At 34.0% G+C, this 16,348-nt stretch overlaps 1 protein-coding gene across 1 annotated transcript in view; it reads left to right on the top strand.

Moving 5' to 3' along the window:
- LOC144962798 (GTP-binding protein REM 1-like) overlaps positions 1-6,916 on the top strand; it is a 24,486-nt gene extending 17,570 nt beyond the window's left edge. Inside the window, exons 3-4 of the mRNA XM_078896061.1 lie at positions 3,423-3,609; positions 5,299-6,916. Of these exons, the coding sequence (XP_078752187.1) occupies positions 3,423-3,609; positions 5,299-5,579 (468 nt within the window). The 3' untranslated portion in view covers positions 5,580-6,916. The remainder of the gene's footprint in view (positions 1-3,422; positions 3,610-5,298) is intronic.
- The last annotated feature ends 9,432 nt before the right edge of the window (positions 6,917-16,348 follow it).

Raw genomic sequence — 16,348 nt, 5'->3', positions numbered from 1 at the left:
ACAAATTCAATTAAGATTTTGTCTGTTCCAAGCGTCGGAAAATTGATGAATTCTATCGTTGTATGACATTACACTTTCTTTTTATTTTACCAAGAAAACATATTTTGTACATCAATGGATTATGATAACCCAACGCCCAAAAATAAACCCAACAAAAAACAACAAAGTACAAAACAAAAACAAAAAACAAACAAACAAATGACTAATAACACACTCACAAGAGCAAACAAAGAAAACAATAAAGCAAGAACCAATAGCAATTATAATAACCCTAAATTTTAGACTTCTTTATTTCACGTGAGAAGCGGGGATAGCAGCAGTGTTTGAATGCATTATTTTGAAATAATATATTGCTGTTTTGTCGCAAGATGGACATAGACTCAACCACTTCCATTGTCTTAGAAGTTCCAAGTTGCTGTAATTTTTAAATAAAAATATCGATGATTGATTGACAGCTAATTCTAAGAGGGTAGTATTTGTTTTTAAATATGACCATAATCATAATCAGGTTTCAATTTGAAAACAATATGCAAGACATCTTAATAATCGATATATAAAGTAAAATATATCCTTGACCAAAATATATTATGTCAATCTACAGGCTATTATGTCCAATTGAAGTCTAACTTCATCTCTAAAAAGAAACCCAAACAGGAGTGGTAGTTATGATTGATTGATTTCAAAGATGTTTGCCCGAAAGCCAAATTAATGTTAACAGAAACGGCTTGATTTATTCTGGGGGAACGGTGAAAGCCTATCATGAATATCTCACCCTAACCTCTCCCATCGACCGCCATTCCCATCCCTAGTGCACATAAATTGAAATAAAGAAGCCATATATATATATCATATCAACAAATCTCCGGCTTGTTTGGAGAAGTAAACAACGTCTAGAATTAATCATGATCAGACTAACTCAGTCATACTACGTCATCTGCAATATCATTATTCGGGTGGATGTATACCATGTTGGTGGGTTTAGAAATAAAACGCCGTATACAGAGTCACACACACACACACACACACACACACACACATGTATATATATATATATATATATATATATATATATATAATATATATATAATATATATATATATATATATATATATATATATATATATATATATATATATATAATCTAGCTATCAAGACCTGTCGTAAAAAAGGAAATCAGAAAGTAGACTTCTTTGGCCTGAGGAAATACATTTATAACAAAATCGATTTCAAGACGATACCGCTGTTACTATCTATCCAATGAAAACCGGAGCAAAATGAAGATTTGTGAGTCAGTCGATGAAACCAGAGTAAACCAGATATTTCTGACAAAATATCGGAGAGGTTGCCGTAATGTCCAGAGATGCTATTGATTGGAGCGAACATGACACAATGTTTTCTTGTCGCAGTTCTAAAAATGGAAACTAATTGTCAAGAAGAAAATACCAGACGAAGAAAAGTGACGATTTTATGTGCTCTTAGAATAGACCAAGACAGCGTCAGCTATCGTTTGGAAAGAAAGACTTCCTATGGGGTGGATTATTTTTGTTCTTGATTGCGGGTTTTCTAATCTAATTAATTGCGTAAATTGATTCATGACGCGACTGTCTGGATTTTAATTATAGACATGAAGAGATTGAACTCTTTTCGCTTTATTCACCACAGGACTTGTCTTGGGTTGAGATCATTAGAAAAGAGTAGAGGTAGAGTCTTTCCCAATAACGTTGTGATGGAAATAACAGATATGGATTTATATTGAAACTAAAATACAAAACAATGGTATGTTATGGTTATAATATAGAATTCCAACAAGAAAAAAAACAACATTTCACATTTTTTTTCCGACGCCGGATAAATTTATAAAATATTACTTCAAAATAGCAAAGCCATAACAAATGATTTCTCATAAGAAGATGGAATGATGTAAATCTGACCCTTGAAGTGTAAAATTAACTATTAAAATAATAAAGGAGAAGACTTTCTTTTTTTTTTTGAGGGGGGGGGGGGTTTGAAGACTTACTATTTTACCCTATTGATAGTAGATCATTATAGTTTTAGAAACAAAACAAAAGATCGATGACAAGATTACTTTTGAAGTAATTATAAATTTTCACAATTCAATGTTTAAGACAAATTCTGATTACCAATTCGTGCTTCTTACTCATCTTTATGATAAACTCTCGCGCTGTGATATGGCGGTTAAACTTGACCCAGTTTAGGATAATTAGGATATTGTGGTCATTTTAGGTAAGCCACCAGAAGTTTGCAAGATATGGCTTCTGGAATAGGCAAAATTATGTCGTCTTAGTCATGCAGAAGTGTGCTGAAAATAACTGGGCTCTCATCCATATGATCTCCGGATAATTACGATTCTGTGCCACTGCCTGAAAGCATTGTTTGAGGTCCATTATGTTCGGAGTTAGTAGCATTAGTGATGGTGTTGAATATGACACAGACAGCGAATGATGAACGCTGGGAAATAAAGAAACAGGAACTAATAAAGTTGAATGCTATATAAGGGAAAGCAAAGCTTCGTTCCGTTGACTATTAATCCTTGCTTAGAATATGTTTTAATTGTTTATGTTTATGTATGGGTATTTGTATGTCTGTACGTGTGTAAGTATTTGTGTGAGAGAGATGGAAGTTTGGTAGAGTGAAGGAGTGTAGTTTAAAGCACGCAACATCAAACATTAAAATCATTAAGAGGTGCAAGGGTTATATTGTGTAAACTTTAAAGTGACTGTACAGAAATAAAATGATAAAATAAAATTGAAAATAATTTAATGGAATTAAAAATTAAAATATTATTCAATGGCCTTCGTGTGCTAATTCGAATTACAACCGGCAGCACAAATGTCTGTGAGGGATTGCGCCAAATAAATGATCATTCTGGGTGACCATTGACTCGTGTCCTCTCACCACTCTACAATAAGACCAGTTAGACAAGGAACATATTAAATGAGAAAACAAAAATATATAACCACAGATCAATGCCGTGAGACGAGAGCATCCTCCTCCCCATAAACTGAAAAACACGAAAAGACACCATCGAGCATACAATAGAAATCAGGTTGTCCATTCCATTTTCCTTGTGGAATTCCTTATGTAAAATGCTCGTAGTGTAAGAAATAAACATAACAATGTGAAAAAAAATTCATATTAATATTTCATTCTTGTCACAACCATGAACGTATAACTCCCAACGCGGATGTGAAAAGGATACTTTAAAATCTTCTAGAACGTTGCCATGAATTATTAGCAATCTTCTAATACCTATGTTATTCCCGCCTCCCCTTCGATCAGACGCTCAAATAGAATTTCCCTTGAGGAATAATAAATGGAATTTTATGTAAATGAATACTAATCACTTATTAGATTTAACAATATTCCTATGTGTTTTTCTTTTCGTCTCTGTTTATTTACAGGTCTCAGACCTTGAACACTACAGAGCTGATGCCTTCATAATCGTATTTGCCGTATCCGAAATCCAGTCTTTCATCTCAGCAGTGTCTTTGCTCAACCACCTCCGCCAAGACCTTGGCACTGATCGTCCTATATACGTTGTAGCGAACAAAACAGATCTGGTTCGTCAACGGCTCGTGTCTACACAAGGTCAGTATTTTATTTATAGCTTAACCTCTTTACACTAAGGATCTAGACAGTAGGAAAAAAACTTGAGCTTTTATATAGAGCAATATTCACTAAAGTGCTCAAAGCGCTTTACAAAGGGTCTCTGACCAACAGCAACACGTAACATATAAAGCGAGACACGAAGCCTATGAAACGATATTACAATTTTCTCCGACAGAACTTAGGAACTCTAAAGTTTTGTTTAAATTGACTCCCCTCAATGATGGCAATTTGTTTCAACTCGAATGTTGTCAGTTAAACTAATACAGTTAACTGCCGTACTTTAGAAATACACGCATTTATACATTTTGGCCAGAAAACTAGTCCTTCAATTATCGATAGATTTAATTGACTCCCATCTTGGCAAAAACTCTCAAATCTGGGACTCCGCGAGGGTCATTTAAATCGATCGATATTTCGCAGTTAACAGGTTAAAATTGAATGTTAAGCACCATGATCACCCCGGCATAATACTGATTAGAGACGATTGGAGACATGCAGAGTACATGCGTGTTCACACTGAATCAATTGTGAAAAAAAGAAGTTTACGACATTAAGCCTAAGAGTACTCGGTCTATCTGTCTAAATATCATGTATTATACATTGAGAGATATAGGATTATAAGATTCTCAGTTGAAACATATTAATATGTAGAAAAACTACGTCAGCTGAATCTTGTGCATGCAAATGTTAAGAAGATTAAATTGTAATCGTTTTATCATCCCAATGAGTGCAATGCTGCAATCGTACATAAATATGATTTTAAATATATCATTTTATCATGATAACGTTGACGTAATATAAGTACTCTTTATTATTGTACTCTCTAACCTTTAAGACCTTAGAATTTGTGTGGAATGCGTACATTTGGAAAGCGTAGACTTACAATATTAAATCATCAGCGGTAGATAATAAGGATCTTTTCACAACACTCGCAAAGACCTAATTCCAGACTTGTGTTGTGATTACAAATTTGTGAGTTGATGTGAGTATTGGGCACTGCAAGTGTTAAATCGTTATCTGCACATCGCAGTTGTAGGTAGCCTTAAAGCTACAGTTACTGCTCATAGAGTTTATTAGTATTCACCGATTTCCGTGAGATAGCCGGCCGTGACGTCAATGGCATCGAATAACGTGGCCTTCCAAGGAAATCTTACACCGTCTTACATAAATGTAGGCCTTTAGCGAAATGGCACGAATACGTTCTCTCCTGTGGGGATTATTCGTTGGAAAGTGTAGTTCGTTATGGAATACCTTCGCTTAATTACACTTATTAAGCCGTTCTTTCTTCTCAGACGTCCGTTTTTAAATACAAACTATTGACACGCAAAGAATGTTGGCTGGGAGATAATATCGACCCAAATTTTCTTTTCTTTTTTTTCTACTATGACAACATATCTTTATCAGTAAAGGTCGTGTTTATTTTATCGATTCTTTTTATCGTTCATTTTCTTCAACAAAAATTACAATTGTTTGGGAATTACTGCTCCGTTATATTTTAGTCGGTTATATTATTGGCGAGTATTTTACATTGCTTTATCAATTTTTAATGGCTTATTTCTCTGGGTTTCGTATTATTTAAATAACTAAATTGAATGTTTGATTTACATTGACCACTACATTACCAAGAACGATTTCCTTACAAAATGCATGTTCTATATCTTTCCACAGATGCCAAAAACTCTCTTTCGTCATTAGACTGCTACTTTTTAGAAATTTCAACTTCCTTGAACGTCAACCTCGACCAACTGCTGGTGGGAGTCCTGTGTCGAATCAAAGAACAGCTTACTCCTTTAGGACTTCATGACCTTGATCCCGTATCAATAGCCAGCTTGGCACGTAAACGGAGATCTTCTCCTGGAGCTCTAACCGCCATCAGTAATTTCCTCAAGCATGCCTGTAAACGTGAAAGCAGAGGGAGAAACGTAGTACCAGTGATGCAACTGGTGTGATTTTCAACACATATGATGATGATGATGATGATGATGATGATGATAATGATAAAAATTCGCGTGCATATGTATGTGTGTGTGTCTGTTGTGTGTGTGTGTGTGTGTGTTTACCTTGATGTTTGATTGTTTGTGTTTGTACATGTGTTTGCGGAAATTTGAGCAATAGAGAATGCTTCAAAATTCATATAAAACACCAAGAGGCAATGAAACGTGTAATCAACATAATTTCATGCCACCTTGTGAGAATCTCTATCTAATTAAATGACAAAACATTTTGCTTGATGTACATCAAAATGATAGAAAGGAAGGGTAAGCAAGAAGTTTTCTGATACACTCAAATAGAAGCATCTAAATGGGAACAAACGATCTATAACTAAAAATACATGTTGATTCATTATGCTCATACCAAAAATAATTCAAGTGATTTTCCTTCCGGAGCCTGTACAATTCTATAGAAGAATGGACCAATAAACAAACATACCACTGGATACTATTTTTCTTCTTTTTTTAACATGCCACGCATATTTGTAAAGATAAGTACATATTTGATAATGTATTTGTGATGTTCAGCATACCAGGGTATCTTTGTTGGAAGAGGGGGGGGGGGGGGGTAAGGTTTGAAAAGATTGATATATTTCTTTTCATTGTCTGAAATTTCAGAAGTATATCTAGATATTTAATTGAAAGCTAAAGTTGATAACTTTTTGTCTATTTGACTTAGTTGACTTTTCATAATTGAAATTACCATCTATGTAAGCTACACTGACTCACTTGCCTTAGACTGCGTTTTTATTTTGGATTAAAATGAAATAAAATGATGTATATTGTTGCTCTTTGTTTACAAAATCACACTAGTCTTGAGCAAATCTGTTGCGTCGTAGTTTTGATACGGTTTGGATCATTATCAATCCAGTTAGGACTAAAGTGCAGATGCACTATTCTTAGTTTCCATTGAATTGATTTACTTTTAATAATCAGCGGATGAATACTTGCATCTCATACATTATAAAAACACAAATGACACAGGTTGAAATGGTCAATCCGTATATTAAAGAAAGGGAAAATGCCTGCAAAATGGATCTGTTAGTTTTACAGATAACTTTACTTTGCATTAAATAAAAACACAATACTAACAAGAAACGTTTCAGGCTCAATTGCTCCTTGAGCGAATATGTCTTGCTTATGCGTGGTTTTCATTTGAAAGTTTTCAATTTTACTCAAAATGTTCAATAGGAAAAGCGAAGAGAGATGTAAGGCTCTCTCTTGGATATTTCAGAAAGGAAAATCCCCCTCCCTCCCCCCCCCCTCCCCCCCCCCCCCAATAAAAAAATAATAAACGAAAACATGGAGTGGAATTAAAAATAAATCAGAAAGGACCTGAAGCCTGGTCTTACGTCAATGTTTTGTTTAAATAAGAACAGTTTCCCTAATGTGATTTTCTGTAATTTTACACTACCGTAATTATGAGCTCTCAGGCCATTTCAGTTGTAAACAGTCGTCAAATGGAACCTGAAATAGACTCAATCGATAGTTATGCAAGTGGATATTTAATCAACTTTGTCCAAGGTTTGATATACGCGTTTGTTTAAATTCTCTAATTAGACTTTGATAGTCGGTTTACCATAATTTTACAGTGAATGTGATTTCCGGAGAAATAGGATACGAATCATGTCTTACAATGTCATAACGACTTTTCTCATTCAAGCAAGAACACTTGTACTTCATAATATAGTCACCGATGTGTCCCTTAGTTGTGTCGTTTATCACCGATGTGGCACTTGTCTGTGTCGGTTGTCACCGATTGTCCCTTAAATCTGTCAGATGGTCCTCTAGTCGGTTGTCCCCGATGGTTCCCTAGTTTTGTCGGTTGTCCCCGATGGTTCCCTAGTTTTGTCGGTTGTCCCCGATGGTTCCCTAGTTTTGTCGGTTGTCCCCGATGGTTCCCTAGTTTTATCGGTTGTCCCCGATGGTTCCCTAGTTTTATCGGTTGTCCCCGATGGTCCCGTAGTTTTGTCGGTTGTCCTCGAAGGTCCCCAAGTTGTGTCGGTTGTCACCGATTGTACCCGATTTGTGTCGATGTCACTGATGTACCCCTTAGTTGTGTCCAACACAGTCAATGCAAATACCAATAAGAACAAACTTAGTCGTACATTTTTAAATGCTTGATTTTTTCTACGATAAAACATAAATTACAAATCAAAACAATTCAGACGCACAATCCACAAAGCTTAGATGACAATCACCTGTATTTTTATGTCCTTGAAATCTTTATTTTGTCGCCAATCAATGGGAGGAAGAAAGAAATAAAGATAAAGAGAGAGAGAGAGAGAGAGAGAGAGAGAGAGAGAGAGAGAGAGAGAGAGAGAGAGAGGGAGGGAGGGAGGGAGGAAGAACAAATAAATAAATAAAGATTGGGATATATATATATATATATATATATATATATATATATATATATATATATATATATAATATATATAAATAGAGAGAGAGAGAGAGAGCGAGAGCGAGAGAGAGCATGATATATTAAATATTTCTGTAGATAAGTAGGTTGAGAAGATAATGTCCATGACGACAAAGTCACATTAGTGAAATAAAAATATAGATTCCATGTCTCCATCATAGCATTCCATCTTGTACATAACGATATTAAAGTATACTGCACATAGTTTTATTCGTGCAATATATCACTATCATTCTAAAACACATACAAAATAAACTGGGGTCATATGCTTATCTTGCCTCCATGTAATTTGTCAGCTTGCATTGAAATGATTTAGTTCCATGAAAAATTAAATAATTGGAAGGTTTGTCACTCGAAAGGTTCGTTTATAATTCCTGAACAAATACTTGGATTTTGATATTCTGAAGATTGTCTGAGTCCAAGTCAAGTTTTGTAGACAAACTTATTGCAAAAGTAAATTCTATTCTTTTTAATTCAAAATGTTTAAATATATAAATGCGATTGAGATGAAAACTGAAAAGTATAGTTTTTTTGGGCTTTTTTTTTTGGATTAAGAGAATTCTGTTTCCAGATTATGAGCATTTACTCAAATTAAGTAGAAGTACGTCAAATCAATCTATCCTTTCTATAAATTTAATATCCAAGAAATTAGAATTTCCTAACGACTCATGATGACCTGTTTACGTACAATGAGTTATGGATATCTTATAACTGCAATTCTTCCTCATAAAACACCTGCATATATAGTTTCCTAGTAAGTTATAAGTCGATATATATATATATATATATATATATATATATATATATATATATATATATATATATATAGTGAACAATATAAGTCTTATACAAAAATATGAATATACATCTTGTGCAATATCATTTTATCATACCATAAGTAACTTAAAATCCATCGCATTGATATAATTTATATTGTTGCTACTGTGAATATCAAATGTAATTAATAAAACGTACTGTTAATGTTATTATGATTACAATTCGAGCAATTGATATAGAGAATTATAAATGAATAAAGTTTTGTGATATTTAGACGACTACTATCTGAGTCATGTCTTTCAATTTTTCTCCGTTTTCGTACATCATTACCATTTGTTACAGTGATTGCCAAAATCAGTCGGATGGTGAAACGGTTTGAACTGAGATATTGACAAGTTTAGTTAGAAGGTCAATTTTTATCAAAACTGAGTTCTTGTCATAAATGATTAAATCAACTCTCTTGTACATCTTCGGGAAATATCAAAGCTTAATTTCACTTCTAAATATTTTTTACAGCGAGTCAAGTTGAAAAAGTATGACATTTGAGAAATGTTGCTGGATATCTTCCCCATACATCTGATCGTAACTTTATGAAAACTCGCCCGATTTACTTCAGATAAAGATTAGAATGCTTTGGGGAGCATGTACTTTCAGAAAATGCAAAAAATTCCAATCCGAAATTTTCACCTTCCGGCTGATCATGTCATGTACTGACACATTTACCCACTCCCGGACTCTCTCACTCACAACATCCGTAACAAGCTCATCCTTTTCATGAGAAAGAAGTTGCCTTGAGCTTTTTGGCTTTTATTTACGCAATATACTCTAAATCTGCCCAAAGCGCATTTAAAGGTATCCCAAGCCACTTAACATTTGGGATGAGATTTTGTGACGCCTGCAATGCGCTATCATAATTTTGTTTTTCGATATAGACAACACTCTGTTAACGACCAAGTACATTTTGTGTTTTACTTCGGATTTCGAACCCTCATGAGAAAAGTCTCTCGAAACAATAATATAAGGACTAATGAATTAATGTCCATTGCCAATACTCTATTACCATTACTTCACAAACTTCAGATTTTATATAGCGCAATTGCCATTAAATGTGCTCAATGCGCGTCCCAAAGTCTTTTTTGCCTGTAAGTTGAGGCAAGCCACATGTGAAGTAATATCATGTTTTTGTTTTTCGACCTAGAAAACACTGTTGGACACCAAGTACTATTTACATGATTGAATTCGGGTTTCAAACCATCCCGAGAAAAACCTCTCTGTATTAATATATATTGTCTATACCTACGTACTATTACACAACTAACTTTAGCCTTTTCTATTGCGCAATAACCACCAAATGCAAATAAAGGGCTTTACAAGGATCTCCAGTCAACGGCAACCCTTAACGTGTAGACAAAATATAACGCCTGTAGCGTTCTTTTATATATTTTTTTTTACCGAAAGAGACAAGGCTCTCCCGGTCAATCAATCTTTTTACACCTGAGTGCGGTGAAAGAATGCGAGTAAAGAGCTTTCTTCAAAGATCCAACATTGTGTCGCCCACAGATTAAACAGTAATATCGTTCTGCATTGATATAATGTTAAAGCGTTATTCTTATAATAATAATAATAATAATAATAATAATAATAATAATAATAATAATAATAATAATAATTAATAATAATAATAATAATAATAATAATCAAATAATAAAATCAATAATAATATAATAATAATAATAATAATAATAATAATAATAATAATAATAATAATAATAATATAATAGATATAATGTAATAATAATAATAATAATAATAATAATAATAAAATAATAATATATATATAAATAAAAGAAAAGAAGAAGAAGAAGAAGAAGAAAAGAAGAAGAAACACAAACAAAAAAACAAGATAAAGAAGAAGAATTCATTTGTATTGTCAGAACAACCGTACTTATTACGGGTCTGAAACCAAATGTTTGTCCACTGTTGAAATGTAATATCTCAACCAACGCAAAATCTCAACCCAATTAAAACGCCCAATCGTCCATACTGACCTAAACTATCACTTGTCATAAATCCATTTCAAAGCACTGTTCATATAACGATTTATACAACCAAAATCAAGATTATAAAAGCAGCTCACACTATTTTCCAATATACGTTATTACATATATATACATACTAGACTATTCCTAATCTGAGCATAATGTGAATTATTGTCGAGTTCATCTCCTCCATTCACTTATCTTCTTCTTCATTCTTCTCTTTCTTTTTCTTCTCTTCTCTTCTCTTCTTTGTTCTTATTTTTATCTTCTTCTCTTTCTTCTTCTCTTTTTTTCTTCTTCTTCTTTCTTCTTCTTCTTCTTCTCTTCTTCTTCCATCTTCTTCTCCTTTCTTTCTCGTCTTCTCTCCCCTCTCTCCTCCTCCATCTCCCCCGTAATCGCCCCCCCCCTTCTCCTTCTGACTCTTTCTGATTTCAGTAATATAACTCTCACTTATTTCAATTTGATTCTTTCATTTAGAGATACCGGTGTAATGCTATTTAGATCGATAGATTAGTGTCTTAGTAAAGATATCAGCAATTTCCACAAAGTGAACAAGGATAGACTCTAACTCAACAGGCTCTTGAACAAATTAAATGTTGACAAGCCAAATTCACTTGGTTTCCAGATTGTGTTATTTAAATTTTACAATTTGATCCAGCAGCCTTTAAAATAAACTCACATTAGTCTCTTAAATTTGACAAAGCACAAGCTCTTAGATAAGTATATTAATGCTTTTGTATTTTTGGTTAGTCGAGCCCATACCGGAACGTATGCATGGCAATAATATGATTATCAATCATGATTTCCCAGTTCTCATAAAGCATGATACTGTGACAAGTATTTTAACATTAAAAAGTAATCACTATTTTGTAGTTTAACGAAAAAGAATCACTTACAAAGAATATAATAAAAGATAAACAAACAAAAAAATAACTAAAGAAAACCAACAATTGAAGAAGCAAGCGAACAAAACATATCCAAAAATAAATAAAACCACACAAACCTTCCCCCCCCCCCCCAGAAAAAACCCCCAAAAACCCCCCAAAACAAATGACGCAAAAAAAACAAACAAAAACAACAACAACCCCAAAACACTGGCATATTGTGAATAAGTTAACTCACAGCTGACACCCCCTCTAGTCCATCATAAAGATAAATGGAGCCCTGGCAGTGTTTTGAAAAAAACTTAAATATTATTATGGTATTGCTCACTAGACTAAAGGGCAATATTTTGGTTGGCTGTCGTCAACCTTTAGGGTTAGTCACGAAAGGACAATAAATACACGATCACCAATACGGCACAAAACCGATATAAAAACAACTGATACCGTTTCACTTAGCATTTGGCATTCAAGACCGCTTCGATCAAATAAAAAAAAACAATGAAAAATTCGTGGGCGGCCAATTTAGTAACATAAAAGAACCAAAGAAAAGAAAACATATTACATGCGTCACTCAAATAATAGTTATCTTACAATGTATGATATACAGCGTTATATGTTGATGTTCGAATTTATATCATAAAGAAAAATAGATCGATTTTTTTCAGCCTTTAGCATTTCCACTGTAAACATTATTATAGAATGATAAGACAAAAATCCCAACAAATGTGTTTGTGATATAATGTTATGAAAACATGTTAAACCGACTTGATTGACTCTGTTAAAGTATACTATCTATCATCATCAATTTCCATGCCTGTCCCCGGCTTGGAGGCTTCCTGTATAGTCTCTCTCCAAATCTCACGGTCTCTCGCTGTGTCGATGAGTGGTCGTGCGGCTGGAATAGGTTCATTCTATGTTTTCCCCTCGCTCTTTTTCCATAAATTTTAACACTGATGGCTAGGAATTCATTTCTGTCTTTCCTGATGATATGACCAAAGAGCTTAGTTGACTTTCTAAAATTATTTTGAAAACGTTTTATTTCTTGTAAGGTCTAGAACTTCTTTGTTTCCTGTTCCGTGAAAATATATACGCTCCAGGCGTCTTAAGCACCACGTTTCGAACGCGTACCACTATTTATGGTCTCTCTTATGTGAGATAATAGCAAATATAAACTAATTTCTTTTGTAAATGGCTATATGATAAAAATGCGAACATTGATAAACAAAATTGAATTTTCTAGTAGATAAATTAGGGTCAATCTATAAAAGTATATAATATTATACTTATAGAATAACGTGACCTGTGCACGTAAGATATTTTTTCAGGGTTGGGGGGGGGGGGTGTCTCATTTCCTTTATCTTCATTTAATTAGTTTTATTGGAATTAGAAATTACGTCATGTCAGCCATATGATAGCCTTTGCTCACGTTAGGTAGTTTGAATTTAGATTTAATATGGTAATGTAGAACCGTAAGCTCTAGGGCCTGGAGTTTATCACAGTTTCTGTGTTTTTTAAAGGAGAAGACTACGTCGACCCACATTTTCGCAAGATTGAAGAGATCCAGCTACCCAATTACTACAAGTTGGACAAGTCTGATGTTTCTTTATAACAGAAGGAACGAAATTTAAGTCACTCAGCTTTTTGTTATTGAACCATTTTAGTGATTAATTCTCACTAAGTTAAACATTCCAACTATAAACGTTCAATACATAATTTTGTTTGTCAGTACATTATATCCGACTGATGGAGGTTGTGAGTATTTTACCTAAACGCATAGCATCAATACATTAAATCCGATTTAGAGTCGGATGAAAACCAATTGTGCGATTAGTTGATAGTGTAAAGTTCAATAAAATATTGACAGTTTTGACTGGTGATACAATTGGTTAAAAAAAAAAAATTCAGACTTATGTTCAACGTCGATCGTTTGCTTATAATCCGTTTGATAGTCTAGTGGGAGTTAATCGCCAATCTCGCAAGCTAAAATATAGTTGAAGAGCACAGTGCTAAAAGTACTTACGTCAGAGGAAGTTAGTTTTGAAAAAGTCGATGTTAACATTTTGATTAGGCTATATAGAGTATATAAAATAAGATTGTAGTATTGAGATAGGGATCCTAAATTGTGTTTAACATGAGAAAAATTAATAATTCAAACAAATGTGTTTGTGATAATATAATTGTTTTTAAAAACATGTTAAACCGTCATGATTGACCCTGTTAAAGTATAATATCTATCATCATCAATTTCCATGACATTAATTATTAATGAGTGAACTGATGTGGTCATACTTAAAGTTTATCACTGATTAGCTAAAACTCAAGAAAATGTGACTTAAGTATTTTGTGTACTGGGGTTTTCAATTTAACCATAGGTTTGGAGGCAACCGTGTGTTTGTATTATGTTTGTTTTGTTTTTAAGGGTTTTACGGTGTTTGCTGGGTGTATTATAATAGTCATTTAGATAGAGTGAGTTAAAGCAAAGTTGTCTTCATTTCAGGACCATTCTTTGCTATTGGTGTCGAGACGTGTCAACCAGAGATATATCACTCGGAAAGTCACACATAACGAACATGATAATATAGGCTCAAGAGAACAGATTTTTTCCAGGTATTTTTCTTTGTTTGTCTGGCACTGTTTCATATATATATTTACATACACATACACATACAAACACATACACACACACACACACACACATATATATATATATATATAGAGAGAGAGAAGAAGAATAGAGAGAGAGAGAGAGAGAAGAAGAGAGAGAGAGAAAAGAGAGAGGGAGAGAGAGAGAAGAGAGAGAGAGAGAGAAGAGAGAGAAAGAGAGAGAGAGAAATGAGAAGAAGAAAGAGAGAGAGAGAGAGAGAAAGAGAGAGAGAGAGAGAGAGAGAGAGAGAGAGAGAGAGAGAGAGAGAGAGAGAGAGAGAGAGAGAGAGAGAGAGAGAGAATTACAATAAGAAAAAGAAACACCCCAATAAATATCAGCCTGCCTCGACTCTATATTCTTCATTTAATGCATTCCAACATGGTATAAATAAAACTAGGAAATTGAATGGAGGCTTCGATTTGATAAACGAAAACAGATGATGTGGACGTTTCGGGTTTTCCCTTTATCAACAAAACATAATGAATGAAATACTACAGACAGATGAGAGATATGATAATGGCATTGATATTGTGAATAAACAAAACTTTCTGTTTTCGTTGATTCAATGGGCATGATCTATATTAACTTTCCATGTGCTCGAGGTCATTTGTCACATTGCAAAATGTGCTAAAAGTGACCCACTTAGTGAAAAGTGTTCACAGCTTTTTAAATATCTTACATCACGATTGTTCATTTGATTCAGTTTCACACATGGGTATTTTTATATCTTTTGTAAATAAAGCAGCGTGTTTACATTTGTTTAGAAATATCCAACCGTTGGACAGCAACAAACTATGTGATTGATGACCTGGTTAGACGAAAACATGAATATAGATCGCTCCCATTGAAGATTCCATTCAATTCCTTATTGTTATTTATTTCTTCAAGCTTCAAGCAACAACATTTTCATATTTCGACATGATACGAGACTGAGGGAATGAATAACATAATGTTTTACTATCTACTTTATCAATCAATAAAGAGTAATAAACTATGGTGAGGCTTATAAGTCTGCGTGAGCAACGATGGGTTTTATCGTAGCCATCGTTAATATATTATTATAGCCTGACACGAAAAATCACTTGGACTTATAGAGGATTGACGTCATATTTTAGGTTTATGCAGCGCATAGTGAGTTGTCATTAGTAGAGCTCAAGGAAACGAGTAATCCCATTGGTTGAACTGTTGAATATGACTCACAATTTGTTTTCTTTTGTGGCCAAAGACTTGTCTTTTGATGTCATTCTTTGGTCAGTGTCATGAGTGGACGAAGGTCATGGTTTAATGCAGACACTTATTGTGATTGTGACATTCTTTGGTCAGTGTCATGAGTGTACGAAGGCCATGGTTTAATGCAGACACTTATTGTGATTGTGACATTCTTTCGGATTCGACCAAGGCGTTTTTCTGATTTTGACTGTAAACCTCGACCTGTCGTCATGAACAGGGGTTGTGGTAATAATATTAGTAACTAAAGATAACGATGTCATGCTGATGACGACGACGGTGATAATTCATGATTATGATGATGGTGTGACGACGATGACGACGACGACGAAGACGATGGTAATGATGATGTTGATGATGATGATGATGATGATGATGATGATGATGATGATGATGATGATGATGATGATGATGATGATGATGATGCTGATGATTATGATGATGATGATGATGATGATAATGATGATGATGATGATGATGATGATGATGATGATGATGATGATGATGATGATGAGGTGATGGGTGTGGTATTAGTGTCGTGTGTGACGGTGATGATTGATGACTATGATGATGGTGATGACGACGACGACGAAGACGATGGTAATGCTGATGTTGATAATGATGATGATGATGATGATGATGATGATGATGATGATGATGATGATGATGATGATGATGATGATGATGATGGGTGTGGTATTAGTGTCCGTGTGTGAGCTTGTTAACATAAGCCA

This window comes from Berghia stephanieae, chromosome 1 (genome assembly GCF_034508935.2).
Source record: "Berghia stephanieae isolate SIO BIC M18660-M18661 chromosome 1, UCSD_Bste_1.3, whole genome shotgun sequence".
Classification (NCBI taxonomy): Eukaryota; Metazoa; Mollusca; class Gastropoda; order Nudibranchia; family Aeolidiidae; genus Berghia; species Berghia stephanieae.
Note: the sequence above shows the minus strand (reverse complement) of the source record. Positions and strands in the feature narration are given on the sequence as shown.